The sequence below is a fragment of the Perca fluviatilis genome, chromosome 6, assembly GCF_010015445.1.
Source record: "Perca fluviatilis chromosome 6, GENO_Pfluv_1.0, whole genome shotgun sequence".
Lineage (NCBI taxonomy): Eukaryota > Metazoa > Chordata > Actinopteri > Perciformes > Percidae > Perca > Perca fluviatilis.
In genome coordinates, this window is record NC_053117.1 from 18,455,150 (window position 1) to 18,469,745 (window position 14,596).

The 14,596-nt window shown below is 41.7% G+C and overlaps 2 protein-coding genes across 5 annotated transcripts; both read right to left on the reverse strand.

Moving 5' to 3' along the window:
* Positions 1 to 77: 77 nt before the first annotated feature.
* Positions 78 to 7,180, reverse strand: slc8b1 (solute carrier family 8 member B1). Of its 2 annotated transcripts, none has more exons than XM_039803231.1 (15): positions 6,786 to 7,180; positions 5,689 to 5,841; positions 5,035 to 5,087; positions 4,555 to 4,612; positions 4,227 to 4,332; positions 3,895 to 4,062; positions 2,874 to 2,972; positions 2,719 to 2,790; positions 2,349 to 2,479; positions 2,096 to 2,237; positions 1,873 to 1,994; positions 1,128 to 1,281; positions 949 to 1,029; positions 775 to 839; positions 78 to 655 (listed from the first exon to the last, which is right to left on the reverse strand). In XM_039803231.1, the coding sequence occupies exons 1-15, from the start codon at positions 6,930 to 6,932 to the stop codon at positions 464 to 466; spliced, it is 1,743 nt and encodes a 580-aa protein (XP_039659165.1). In that variant the 5' UTR covers positions 6,933 to 7,180; the 3' UTR covers positions 78 to 463. The 2 variants fall into 2 exon arrangements, with proteins under 2 accessions (XP_039659165.1, XP_039659163.1); XM_039803229.1 differs by having other exon boundaries at positions 2,719 to 2,793.
* An 873-nt stretch (positions 7,181 to 8,053) lies between these two features.
* LOC120560133 (acyl-CoA dehydrogenase family member 11-like) lies at positions 8,054 to 14,547 on the reverse strand. 3 transcript variants are annotated; one of them, XM_039802319.1, is made up of 15 exons: positions 14,478 to 14,547; positions 12,410 to 12,705; positions 12,069 to 12,292; positions 11,825 to 11,924; positions 11,054 to 11,171; positions 10,605 to 10,747; positions 10,360 to 10,512; positions 10,018 to 10,112; positions 9,820 to 9,919; positions 9,590 to 9,730; positions 9,411 to 9,503; positions 9,225 to 9,332; positions 8,953 to 9,124; positions 8,406 to 8,472; positions 8,205 to 8,319 (listed from the first exon to the last, which is right to left on the reverse strand). In XM_039802319.1, exons 2-15 carry the CDS (start codon positions 12,686 to 12,688, stop codon positions 8,205 to 8,207), a joined length of 1,908 nt encoding a protein of 635 aa, XP_039658253.1. In that variant the 5' UTR covers positions 12,689 to 12,705; positions 14,478 to 14,547. The 3 variants fall into 3 exon arrangements, with proteins under 3 accessions (XP_039658251.1, XP_039658253.1, XP_039658252.1); XM_039802318.1 differs by having other exon boundaries at positions 14,386 to 14,484; XM_039802317.1 differs by lacking the exon at positions 14,478 to 14,547 and having other exon boundaries at positions 8,054 to 8,319; positions 12,410 to 12,688.
* Between the last annotated feature and the right edge of the window lie 49 nt (positions 14,548 to 14,596).

The window sequence follows — 14,596 nt, forward strand, 5'->3', positions numbered from 1 at the left end:
TTAACACAGACCAGCATAGCATTACTACGACCTGAAAAACAAAAAAACAAATACCAAAATTATTTAATGCCCCAAAGCAGCTTTGTACAAAGTCATTTTAACAATTTTGATTTACAGTACATTTAATTCATTCACAATGTTTTAAAGTACAAATTTCTACAACCTGTGTTCTCCCTCTGGACTCACAAAGTGCCATCACAGCTCCAGTTAGCACAAACAACAAGTTGAATAAAGGCACAGTGTGATAAGTTACAGTTCTCCCTGAGCAGAACATTTTGTCAGTTTGTCATTCATTTGCCTGCTTGGTTTCAGGTGGCTCTGGGTAGAACGCAAGGGCACAAAATGTACTGTCCATTCTAAATAGTGCATTAATATGTGTAGAAGAGGGTGTAATTCTGTTCCAGTGGGTCATGTTGCATTACGGGAGGACATCCCTCATTTCAAACTGGCCTGAGAGTCAGATCTACACAATGTGGATCTTCCCAAACTCCGTGAGTAGTGCAATGAGAAGAAAGATGGCATAGAAGACGATGAGAAAAATCCCGTATGCCCGACCCAAGTGGAACCGGCACAGGGGAACAATGACGAAGGACAGGACCAAAGACAAACCCAGAGATGCTGCAAGAATCCACGTCAATAAACCCTCTGCTTCAAACTGAGGAGGAGAAAGAGAAAAAGATGCATCACATAAATGTTTTCATGTATCTATGACTTTTATATTACGTTTAAGCAGAATCATCAACTCCTGATCTGTGTGTTTGAGGAGAAGATTACCTGCACATAAGAATGTGTTTGAACCATCTGTACCAGACATCCTAAACCCACTCCAAACAGCATGTCTGAGGGAAATGCAGTCAAGGATGCAGTCATTAACAGCCACTGCTAGTATACATGTCCATAAGTTATGTTTTAATACCAACACACACTCCTATAAAAAAATAAGGATACTGAAAATGATGCCTCCAAAACAGGCAGATATGGCCATCCGTGGGTAACCCTGCCGGGCGATGGTGATGTCAGAGAAACAGTCTGAAAAAGAGAGGTGCATACAAATCATGTGATAAGATTTTTAAGTACAAGCATATACAGTTTTTGTATATGTTTTGAAATAGGTTCACAAATATCACCTCCTATGCTGTTGCCCCAGGCCAACAGAGTCAGCCCCAGCACAGTGTTGCTGAGACTCAGCACCACGCCAAGCATGTGCAGAAGACTGACCACTTCAGAGGCCGCTGCACTGATCAACACAGCACTCACAACAAAGCCCAACAGAGCAAACAGCTGGAGAGGAGAAAAGACAACCTTAGAATTGCATGCACATATGCAAGAAAAGAAATTTGATCATAAAAAACTACATTAAAAAAAAAGTCATTGGGTCAGTCGAACACTTTGGTCCAGACTTAAATATCTCAACAGCTATTGGATGGATAGCCTTGAACTGTAATTGTACAGAGGATGAAGCCTACTGACTTTGGTGATCCTCTAGCACCACCTTCAGTTCAAAGTTTTGACCTGTTATGTAAAACAACTCAATGACTGCAAGTTGTATTTACATAACATTTTGTGCTTTCCCAGATGATGAATCCTGTTGACTTTAGTGATTGCCTGACTTATCATCTAGCGCCACCATCAGGTCACATTTTTTATTTGTCTAGTACTTTGGTTTATGATCAAATACCTGCAAAACGAATGACATTTTCATCGCCCTCAGCTGTACTTTATGTTAAGGGCTAATTAGCTAATGTTAGCATGCTAACACACTAAACTAGGATGGTGAACATGTTGTGATGTCAGCATTTAGCTCAAAGCACCGCTATGCCTCAGTGTAGCCTCACAGAACCGCTAGCATGGCTGTAATCTGTCAATACTTACTGGGTGATATTTGGGAGGACACTCATTAGTGGTGGTGCAGAAGACAATAGCAGACACGAAAAGTCCCAGCAGAAAAATCAGCAGCCAGAGTGGAAACTGTCCTTGGATCATATAATCTCCATCTATAAAATTATTGAAGGAAAATAAGTATATTTAAAAAAAAAAAAAGAAACCATATATTTAATCTGATTATGGGTGCTACGGTATGTCATGTTGCACTTACATATCCCAGACTGGAAAGTAAGCGCACACACCAGAGGAGCTGTGATCAGATGAAGGCAGTTCAGTGGGCGCCTCCAGTTCCTGTCTTCTTTATCAGGGTCGACCACAGGGATGCAGAGCAGCAGTAGGACCTCTAGAGGTGTCTGATGGGTGCAGGACAGTTTGTAAATAGCTTTTCACTCCTTTGACTTGGTGTACCATTCAGATTCATTGAGACATTGAGCTTTTTACACAGCACCTTGTATCACACACACCTTTAGTACTTTGAGGACTCTCCAGCTCCATGATTTCCTCCTCCACTTCCTGTTGTCCACTGGGTTCAGGGAGCTCAGCAGGATCTTAATCGTGGACTCGGAGTAAGGAAGAAGCGGCCTGTACTCCGACTCTGAAACACACACACACACACACACACACACACACACACACACACACACACACACACACACACACACACACACACACACACACACACACACACACACACACACACACACACACACACACACACACACACACACACACACACACACACACACACACACACACGTTATGGTCCTGATCGTGCAGAAAATCCAGGTGTATATGAACTTATATTGTGTTTAATAAAAGGGTGCTACATCCTACCATACTCCTGTTGGATGGTTCCTCCAGTCAGGCAGGGAACTTCATCATCAGACGAGTCAGATGAGTTAAACTCTGCTGCAAAGACAAATAATATCATCACTGGCAATTGTGGAAACATATTTTTAATTTGTGTGTGTATGAATTTGTGTTTCAACCTGGAATAGGAGCAACGTTCATCGAATGTTTCTGCCGGTTGTAGATGTATGCGCTGATGATAACAGTCAACACATACACCACATAGAGGCCCAAGTACCCTAGAAAAAGGAAATGAAGCAAAGTGAAGATAAAAATGTCACAGTGTGTGTGAAAATAGTGGAAGATTTTAATAAATGCTATTGAAACTAAATGCACACACGGCATACTGTATATACAGTATACTGTTTGTCTGGAAATATGTAAAATGCCACCAGAGAGTGGGTGATTCTCAGAAAAGTATGGATGGGTGACTCTGAACTGCATTCTGGGATTGTTTTCAGTCAGAAAATTGCTGAATGCCGATGTTGGCATCAGAACAAGACAGAGCTCAGACACACACCACCCTGCAAAAATCTCCAACTTTTTAAAGTAAATAAAAGAGATTGTTTAGATGAAAAATCATGGGATAAATGACAAAATAAAAACTAGATTTATAAGATTTTAGATTTATAAAATTGAAAAAAAAGGTTAAGTGCATCACAAACGGGTAACTAAAACAAACCAAACAAAGAAATTACTCTGAAGCAAAGATAATAAACTGCTAGTCTACCAATGTTATTGAAGTATGTTACATGTGGTACATTATTATTTAGGATACATCCTAATTATACAAAAGACTTGTTTTTAACCAATACACAATGCAAATACTTCATTAAAATGCCTCCCAAAAAGGACCTGTAGAGGCTAAGCTTTAAGCCCCTAAGGTGCTGTACCATGGGTTGAATAACTGACACACTTTTTTACTTTGTTTGATCAGTGAAAGTCCAGGTCGTATTTGCAGTTAAAACCATCGGTTTAATTTATTTCCATTAAATCTTCATTGTTTCTCCAGAAAAACTGTGGCATGTATGTGTGGCTGTGTAGTGATGTGGAGTGTGTGTGTGTGTGTGTGTGTGTGTGTGTGTGTGTGTGTGTGTGTGTGTGTGTGTGTGTGTGTGTGTGTGTGTGTGTTTGTGTGTGTGTGTGTGTGTGTGTGTGTACCCAGTGTTTCTCCCAGTGTCGTGGTTCCTCTGTACAACATAAGGAAAGTCCAAAACACTGCCGCCATGTAAAAGATGACATCACGCAGAAATGGACGGGAGGCCACAGCGAAAGGCTTGACCAGGGCCACGCTGCCAGCAACTACTGTGGTGACAAATATACCAGCTCCTGTGAAGGGGAGGGAACAAGATCAACCAGGTTTCCATATTAAAAAGCTTGAGTTGTTGATTGTGTGTGTGTGTGTGTGTGTGTGAGAGAGTGAGAGTGAGAGTGAGAGTGAGAGTGAGAGAGAGAGAGAGAGAGAGAGAGAGAGAGAGAGAGACTATGCCTACCAAATAAGGCTCCAACAGCCAGCCCAGCGGTGTGTGGGTGAGAGAAAGCTGCCATGGCACTGAAGACATCGGGAGCTCCATTACCAAGAGCCAGAAACGTCACACCCTCAGCACAAACATCAGTCAAGGAAAATATTCTTCACTAAAAGATCATTTAACAACATCAACAAAAACCTAAAAAGTAGAAAGAGAAACGCCAAAAATCCTTCTGAGAGAAGAACTGTGCCCTTGATTCATCAGTCTGATCACTTTGTACTGATTGTACACAAATATAACAGAGTGAGAACTTCTGAGGGAAGTACAGGATAAAGATGTGGATAAAGGATACGGCCACGTTGTGAGTGAGGTGCAGACTAGTAGAGATGGCTGACAGGTTGGGACAGAAACTGGGGAGAAACAGTGAAAAAGAAGAAATTAGTGTGCTCATTAGAAATGTGTTTTGTTTTGAAGAAACAGCAGCTGGATGGTAAATATGCTACTGTAGTGAACTTGTGTTCAGTGTGTGAAGTGGGGGTGGGTGGTTGGGGTAAAAGAGCAGTACAAACTGTCCTTCCTATGAGGAAATCTCACAATCTTACAACAATGATGAAAAGCTTGCTACAGTCATGTGAATCTTCTCCATGTGAGTGCACTGAGGGCATTAATGTGTGTGTAGTCTGCACATGTGGGCTTCTTATATGCTGTTACACTCTCCATAGCTGAAACCAATTAATAAACAATGAATGATTTAGGCTTGCTTGCATGACACATACTGTAAAGGGGAACTTGGGATGCACATATTGACACTGGCAACATGAGAGACACTTACAACTTAGATGCTGCAAGTCCAAGAATGATAAACAAAAGGATCAGCCATATAACCTGTGGAGAAGCAGAAGAAAGTTAAGGGCTGACCAGTTTTCTTATCTCACACACACTCAGAGGAGACCGAAGTGCTGCTTGAGTCTGTCGTACGCAGACAAATGCTCTACAAACAAGAACTAAGTTGACCCTGTTAAACATGGCCTTGTTGGACTACACTAACCCTATTGTTCCTAATCTGTAGCATAACCATTTATTTTGTACACTGATTTTCCAAAATCTCACTTTTACTTCCCCACCAACAATGTGCCTAATGGTATTTTCAGTGTGACAGTTTGAGTTGTTATGTTGCAATGAGGGAAATTTAGAAGTTTGTAAGTTAGCAAAAAGTGAAATGACCGAATCCAAAATTTGATCATTCCTGATACTAACACAGCAAAGACATCTTCCTCAAAAGATCAGCTGGTGCTGAGCTGCAGTTTCATGCGGTTTCATGCGGTTTCATGCTGTCCACACACACACACACACACACACACACACACACACACACACACACACACACACACACACACACACACACACACACACACACACACACACACACACACACACACACACACACACACACACACACACACACACACACACACACACATCTTACACAGAGAGTGATGGTGAGAGGTGTGAGGTTAGGAGGAAGCAGACAGAAGGCCACTTGAAGGTAGTTGATGAAGCCATCTTCCATGTTACAGTCTGGTGTGTTCTTCACAAACGCACAGCGGTCTGCAGCACTGAGGTTCATCACAAGGTCACACTGAATACACACACACACACACAACACACAAACAAAGAAATCAGTTTTTCTACTTACTTGTCTAAATGCCTCAAATTACATACATTCATCTCTTGCTCATAATTATAGTGAATTATACTTGTTAAAGATTCATAAATTCAAAGTATTGTTAAAGTCATCACTGTGAGTGTGTAGTGGGTCCCAACTGACCCCCATTTTCTCCTTTTCTCACTGTGTATGTATCTTTTGTTGTGTTAAGCAGCTTTGCAATATTTTCCCAGAAGCCAAGAAACCAACCAGTACTTCTATGCTGGTAGTTTGCTGTAATGATTCAAACTTAAAATATTAAAAGGGATATGCAGCAAGTAAGCATATTAACACAGAGTGGGCGCTAAGGATAAAATAGAAAATCTTCCAGCAAATAATATACCGCTTCATTGCACTGTTGAAATTAATTATATAAAAATCCTATGCTGCTGTAAAGCAGTCCTGCTCATTGATTTGCAACATTTCGTGCAATGACCTAAAACACACAAGAAAATGTTACCACACTGACTTTATTATAAAGGTACACCTGTAAAATATAATGCAATCATATACAACAGCTCAGTTATAAATTCTACCTTTGCAAAGATAATAACCTTCAGTTTTGATTAGGGCTGGGCCATAATTCAATATGATCATTTTGTTCCTGGAGGAGCTTGACATCTGCCATGATGTGAGAATGCACGTGTCACATTTAAAAGATCAGTCAAACTTCACTGTGGTCTCCTAATCATGTGACAGCTGGAAAAACCTGCTGACAACATCCAGACTGGAACTCGGCGTACATTTAAACAGCGCGCACACACACACGCACACACGCACACACACACACACACACACACACACACACACACACACACACACACCAAATTTCACACGAATGACAGTGAACATATTAATTAGGTACTAATCTCACCGACCTCATCGTTGTTGTTTTGAAACATCATGGGTAGTGAGGTGTTTTTAGATAATCCGACAGCAGGCTGGTTCCTGAGGACATGGGAGCCCGAGGTGACCTGCTGGTGATACGAGAACACCAGCAGTGACAGGTACACGGCAAAACACATGATTCACTTTATCCTGGAGCAGCGTCCATACTGGTGGACAGGACTGGGTGGGTTGTTTTAGTCCTGGAATCCGGCCCTATCAACTTAAATGAAACCGGGAAAAGCTGACATAATTGTGTTGAAAATTAACGTTGTTGAAGCTTCCCCTTAACATCTATGATGTATTTCTTTAAGCCTCTTTTAAAGACCGTCCGCTCAGATTCAATGTCCGTGTACATTGTGTACACCCTCGCCTGCTGAAACCCTGAAACCCCACCTACTGTTTTTCCAACCAGACGTGTGCCGCCTTCAAGGACTTCTCGTAAAATAAGAATTTCAAATTAAATAACTAGAAAAACGGACACTGAAATCTAGAGATAATTGGAAGAAATCGGCTGTATATTTTATATTATTTATTCATTTCTTTCCAAAAATAGCATTGTTAGCATGCTTTGCTTTCTTTAAGATATACAGTTTGGCACAATAAAACACAATAACACAGTAAACATACAAGAGAATTATTGTTAGTACAGTTTATAAGAATTAGCTGGTGTATCAATTGTGCAAAAAGTTCGTAATTTTGGAGCTTTTTTTTTTTTGATTGATTTATTAGACAGTAACAGAAATAAATGCATAACAAAAATGCCAACACAGTGACATTGTACATTTATCAGAACTGTCGACTCGACAGTTCTGATAAATGTACAATGTAACTTTCTTGTGTTATCCTCGACAGTGTCGAGGATAACACAAGAAAGTTACAAACTTATTTCCATTGTGGTCCTCGTAACACAACATTTTTCCAACAGTACAAGAAGGCGGCAGTCCCTCCTGCCATCTGAGCCAGTCAGGGCTCCTCTTGCTTCTGACCGACCTGTGCTCTTGTTGATCTGTGGTTTGTTGATCTTTGCTTACACCCAACTGTGGGAGTGGTCTTAACTGTGAAGTCGAAAAGCCTGGGTTCATGTTTTGTTTATCCGCTTTATAAGCATCCAGGCCTCCAAAAAACATTTTTATACTGCAAAAATTATGAATCTACAAAGTATCTGTATTATTTGCAGATACTTTATATACATAAGTAAATATCAGAATTACCAAATCACATAAATGCTTCACGTTACATTGTATTAAAACGCTCCATGTTCGGTTCCATTTCTGGGTTTTAATTTGTTTTAATAAAACATGGTCTCAGTCATCTACACAATTTAAAGAGTGGGATACAGTAAGTGGATCTGCCACATAATTGAGTTTTGAGTGAGGCACAGCAATGGCCTCACATCAGTGAACACTCATTCAGCCTTGGATGGGCCGGTCATACACCAGCGCAGCATCAAGTGGTGCTGTGCTGAGATCGTAGCAGCCTCTCGCCTGTTTAGTTGCCACAGGACACAAGTCGTGTTCACACCACCTGATAAAGAAAAAGAAAAATTGTGTTGTATTTTTTTTTTAAACCTGAAAGAAGTGTACATTTACCTTGTCTTTTAATTCTTTTACCTGAGAGCTGCATAGGTGTCAGATGAAGAGGCTCCCTTCCAACATGCATGGTCAATGAGTAGCGCACCTGTTAACATCCAGATAGTTAAAGGGGAACCCCCACAGATTCTACACATCAAAGTCTGTTTACTACTTACTTAATACATTGCCTTAAGTGAGTCTGAAGACTACACGTTTGAAAATGAAAATATACGGGGATGTAAACTTGGAAAGACCTCCGTAGCCCACTCCTTGTCTCTGCTTGAGGCTAAAAGCTCGTAGATAAATTAGCCACTACAAGCATAACACACCCAAAGCTCTGACCGAGCTGCTGGTGGTGGAGTTGCATTGTGGGTATGGGTAATGTAGATGCCAGTTTATGACAGGGAAGAAGGATGAATGGAATAAAAAAGACGATATCTTTGGGCTTTACAGCATCGATTTAGATGGTTCTTTTTCTTAACTGTCTATCGAGAGTCCAACAATGTTATAGACAATTGAGTGCAATGCTAAATCGGTGATGTACTCTTTTAAGGGAGAAGAGTGTATGTGTGATTGTGGTACCTACCCGTGTAGATGCGAGCCAGGCTGTATGCCAGGTCTCTGGCTGCTAGTTCCAGGTAGCCGGGTGCTCTTGTAGCTGCTATCTGAACAAAGTCCTCCAGCTCAGAGAGAGCACCATCTACTGCTTTCACCGCCGGGGCCAATGAAGAAGCATTTGATGCACCTGCAAGCAGGGACTACAAGGAGAAGAAAACAAGTGCACATCACATTTCTGTTGAACTCTGTCATAGATGAGTTACTGAACTTGTTTGACGGGCTCATTCCCTGGCCCCGTACCTTGGCATGGGTGAAGTAAGCGTGAAGAACCATTCCTGAGCTACGAGCCACAGAGCGCAGCACGTCCAGAGACAGAACATTTGTGGTACCTTCCCATATACTCAACACCTGAGAAAGAAAGAGACCGGTAAGACTCAAAATGGCTATCACTGTAAAATACTGTCGGTTTTCATGTATTGACCTCACCTGTGCATCGCGAAGTAGACCAGGCAACCCGGTATCCTCAATGTAGCCCTGTCCACCGAAGCTTTCCAAACCCTCTGACACCACAGCCACCGCCTGACACAAAACAAAGCAAAGGCGGTAAGGGTCAGCGTCAAAACAGCAAGGTGACAGTTTATCACATTTGTACGAGCCATTTGCACCTGCTTCCCAGTGTACAGTTTGGCCACAGGAGTGAGCAGACGCAGCAGGTGTGCATCCAGTTGCGTTGCCATGCCGCTTTCCTCTCGGCCCAGCAGACGGCACACCTCCATCACCAGAAGGAACGCTCCACGAGTCTCCACCTGTCCATGTCAGAGGCAGGCATGGGTGAGGCATGATGGGAAACTTTGTATGGAGTTTGAGCAGTTTGTTCACCCCCCTGCCAGCTCACCTCCATCCTAGCGAGAGTCTGCATGTGCAGCGGGTGGTCTTTAAGAAGCTTTCCAAAGGCAGTGCGGCGAGTGGCGTAGTCACGAGCTAACTGGACCACCCTGTGAACACACAAACACACATTATTAATCAGCTTATCATTAGCATATTCTTAGAAATCAGTGCAGGATTCAGTGCAGTAGTATGAGCAGTATGCTGCCTTCTCATCGCGGCCGCTGCAGAAATGCTGTTGTGGATCCGGGTTATAGTCAGCATGTTAGCTATGGAGGCCACACCTTTCCCTTCCTCTGAGAGCTGTAAATGTAGAGAGAGAGAGAGAGAGAGAGAGAGTGAAGATCTTATTTGATGTCAAAACAAATTGGCATTGTCTCAACAGAAAGATGAAATCATACGGAGAAGGCATTTCAACAGTGTCTTTTTTGTGAGCTGTATGCGACCCAGTGTGGCTTCGCTGTAACACAGGCATTGATCACATCTGCACAGATCAGAGAAGGAATCTACAGTTTATCATCACTGTAATGAACAATGATGTGTAACTGACCCTGTGTGCCGGCAGGCCGTCCAGCAGTAACTCAGCAGTCGGCATCTGTCTTGTGCCCAGCTTGTCCTTCAGTCTCTGAACCTCTATACCCTTCAGTCGTCCACCCTCATCTCTACTCACCTCTCCGTAGAACAAAGACAAACCCCTGCTGCCCTGCGGGACGGAGACACGCGCACACACATTGCAATGAAACTAAAAGTCACGCAAGAGGAGTGATGACTGTTGTTAGAGCATGTCAGCAGTACCGGCGTGGTTGCTCCTGTTCTGTCCTGCGCTCTGGCCAGCGTGAGAGTCATGTCTGCGTCTGTAGCAGAGGTGAACCACTTGAAGCCGTGGAGTTTGTATGAACCATCTGTCTGGGGAACAGCCACCGTCTCTGTGCCACTGGCTGAGGAGATGCAAGACAGGGAGAGGCAACTCACGCATTACAACAGCTGAGGCTTGTTCTGCCCAACAAAGCAGAAACCGTGCGAGTATTTAATCACATTTCCTCAACAGATAATTCCAGTAACATTAAGTATCACTGGGACATAAGTGGATAGTATAACATTTAATAACATTTCCTGAAATGTTTCTTTATGAAATCTTAACAATTGTAATGAGCCCTTTCAAATCCAGCCAGTGGCCAGTGTTGTACTAAAGCCTTTAATCTGTAGGCAGAAGTTGATACTGCTTCATGAAAGACAACACTGACCCACGTCAGATCCTCCCTGTCTTTCCGTCATCCACTGTCCGGACGTCCAGAAACGTTCAGGCTGACGGGTGGTCAAACGACCGTAGGCTTCGTCTACCGGCCATGAAACACCTATGGACTTCAAATACACAGCTACAAAATCACTTACTGTGTTAAAAAAAAAAAAAAAAAAGAGGCAGAAATCAGGTTAAAACAAGAACGTGTACACCTACGTTCACATGCAGCTGTACGGTATTCATATTTCTTCCCTCGCTACAACTACATATCCTTATTTATACACTTCAGATGGCATTTTAAATGTATTTGTGATATATATGATGATGCTGCAGATTGAAACGTTATTTGGAAAAAAAATATATTTCATGGTAAGAGGATTTGACAAGATCGCAGAGCAGAGTTTTTCTTGACTGTAAGCATTTGTCTAAGCTTTACAAACGGTCTACTTTCCAGCAGTGGAAACGCAGGTTTAGACTTATTTATTTCAGCTGTAATCTAATTGTGGATGCAGCTACAAAGAAGGATCTTTCTTTCATCCTGCTGCACTGCTGCCACGTTACAGTCATGCACGTGTCCTTGTATAAAACGTGAAAAACAGGCTTCCTGTCTACATTAGTATGGAACTGCAGAAAACCAGCAATAATCTGGTTACATACATGATTGTAAATGCAGCATAATGATCAAAGTTTTGGTTTGCCACCAAAATAATGGTGGTGTTGGTTTAAGACAGACAGTAGTACAATGTAAGCCAAATAATTTGTTTTTCGGACACACCTGGATGACTTTAGCAGCTCCATCAGTCATTGCCAGAGGACAGGTGTAGAGACCAGAGGAGGGAGAGAAGATGTACAACTTGCTCATTTGGTACACACGACTGGAACACACACACACACACACAGTCTGTTAGTTTCTAATTTAAAACAACCTCTATCCTACTAGAAACTGCCAAAACATGATTATTGAACTGAAATATGACACGTGAGCAAAACTGAAAAAGGAAGTTCAACATTCTCCTAACCTCCACTCCCCAAATGACCTCTCATAACCAATGGCAACCAGTCCTTCCTGTGCAGACAGGTCTTTCATGCGTTTCCAGGCCGGGGAGGTCACGATGTGGTCCACTCTGCGACCCCAGGGGTCAAAGTGCACCAAACGTGGAGGAGTAACCTCACACTCTCTACCCCAGCCGTCCACTTCATTTGCCACACGCTCTCCAAAGGCACACAAGTCTGAGAAAGCAGCCTGTGAACAAGTATACACACACACGGTCACACAGATCATGAACAAGATCTCAGCTAATGTATAGTAGGCTATACATTTTCAACAGCACTTGAAGGCACAGCTGTGCTCCCTCCTCACCTCCTGGGGCAGGTGTCGCCTCAGGTATCCTCTGAGCAAGGCATCCTCTAGAAATGGGTTCTTCAGCACTGGCGTTTCCTGAAAGAAAGATCCTATCTTGGCTCTAGAGAACGGCAGGTACCCTGCTGCCTCCCAGAGTTGTTCTTCATTAGATCTTCTTGTGCCTGGCTCAGCTACACTGGCTGATCTGATGTGTACGAGCGCTGGAGGAACACCACACCACACCCTGGAGCAGCGCCCTGCTACACGGCAGGTCAGTAGGGCTGAGCACATTGGCATGGATTAAAACCTGCAGTCTGAGGTGAGAAAAGAGTATCAGTGCAGTGGCGACAGATGAACTGAATGTGAGAACACAGCAGGGAGAGAAACATTGCTGGTTTTAATTCATTCAGCAATTTACAGGATTTTCTAGAATCCAAAATATATTTAACACAAAAAGAAAATAATATAAATATAAAACACAAATTAACTGTATGTCTGTGTTGTTACTTCCCTTTCTACAATAGAATACTTGATATACTTGAATACTAGAACTTGCTGGCTATTGTGGAACCCATTTTTAGTATTTTTGCAAATGTTTGAAAACATTTAGTATATTCAAAACAGAAGTGCTAAAATGTCTACATGATGTATTTCTTTTAAATATACCTAACTTACATAACCACACTCTATTTTGACGTTGACGCTGAAGTTGGCTTTCTGATTCGGCAGTTAAGGTGAAATTTAAGGGGAACTTGAAACTGTCCGATTCAGCAGGGGAACATAATCTACATTGCTGAGTGACTGATCCTGCGTTTTTTTTTTTTTTTACCTATTACTGTATTGAAAGCGTCTAAGTCATTAAGGGAAATTATTAATAGTCTAAAACACTTTCAGATTTGTGAAAGCTTTATTGTCTTTATGAGAACTCAATAAAGGGAGAGTTCACCTTTTTTTTTTTCTTCAAATGTAGACCACATTAGACCAGGTCAAGATCCAAAACCACAATACCTAAACTTGTTAAATGTAGACTGAATTATCCCAGAGAGGCTAAAGAGTCTTAAAAACACAGTTTCAGATTTGTGAAAGCCTTATTCTATTTGTGAAAATGCAATAAAGGGAGATTTTACTGGTGTAGTGGTTTGGGATCTGGACCTGGTCTTATGTGGTCTACATATGAAAAATACAGTAACATCTCCCTTTATTGCGTTCTCATAAAGACAATAAATGCTTTCACAAATCTGAAACTGTGTTTTAGACATAATTAATAATTTAGCAATGCAGATTATGTTTCCATGCTGAATCGGACAGTTTTAATTTCCCCTTAACTGCCGAATCAGAAGCTGCAAATCGGAAACCAACTTCAGTGTAGTATTTTGACGCCAGTTAGTTAGTTCTGCCCATAACTTAAAACACACAAAAGCAGAAAAACCAATACACCCAAAATAAAGTTTTTTTTTTTTAAATTAATTAATAATTAAAAAATGTCCAGCAACATTTTAGTTAAAGCAAGCTAGTTGGAAAGCTAACATCCATACTCGGGATCACCAAGTGGGTCAAAGTTCATTTCACTCTGCCACAGCCTGCACATGAACAACCTTCAACGTTGAAATGTGGTTGAAATGACGTCAGTTGTTGTTTCAACCGTGAAACACCGTTAAAACAACGTCTACATGCTATGGCTATCAACGTTGATTCGCCTTTCAAAATCGAAACCATATTCAACAGATTCAACTATAACCATGAGGTTGTTTCAACAGTCAATAAACGTTGAAATGCTAGGGCTGCCCTTTTTGTGCATATATTAGTTAACTTAAGCTATTTCGTTTCATTTGATTTAGTCTAATGATTAATACAGGCAACAAGTTGCCAAGCTGACAGTTAGCCTTTCCATTCTCCAGCTTGTCCGCTCAGCTACAACTGCAGTTATCAGCTGACGAGGTAAAAGTTATGAGGCTTTTATCTGTTTCATTAAAAACCCTTTTTAGCCAGTTTACATTGGTAACTGCTTGAAGAACTTTGAATCTTCAGCGTGCCGCAGGTGCGAAGAAGCTTCGTTGATGGAAGAAAAATAAATTAGTAATCTTACCTCAGCCCAGCACTGTTTACATTCACCACAGCTGCAAACTTTCGCCTTCAAAATAAAGGTCCTGTTGTTGAAGGCTCCGTTCACTCAAATAACATAAAACATTAACTTAATAGTTTTCA

Bases quoted from the DNA above. Each gene is read 5' to 3' on its own strand.
- LOC120560133 (XM_039802317.1), bottom strand. From the start codon at position 12,688: ATGCCAATGTGCTCAGCCCTACTGACCTGCCGTGTAGCAGGGCGCTGC. The intron at 9,920-10,017 runs GCAGCATACTGC...GTGTGTTCACAG, and splicing joins GCAGCGGCCGCGATGAGAAG to GGTGGTCCAGTTAGCTCGTG. The intron at 8,473-8,952 runs GTAGGTACCACA...GGATGTTAACAG, and splicing joins CCTGGCTCGCATCTACACGG to GTGCGCTACTCATTGACCAT.
- slc8b1 (XM_039803229.1), bottom strand. From the start codon at position 6,932: ATGTGTTTTGCCGTGTACCTGTCACTGCTGGTGTTCTCGTATCACCAG. The intron at 5,088-5,688 runs GTAAGATGTGTG...GCTTCTCCACAG, and splicing joins CTCTCACCATCACTCTCTGT to GTTATATGGCTGATCCTTTT. The intron at 1,282-1,872 runs GTAAGTATTGAC...TCTCCTCTCCAG, and splicing joins GTCCTCCCAAATATCACCCA to CTGTTTGCTCTGTTGGGCTT.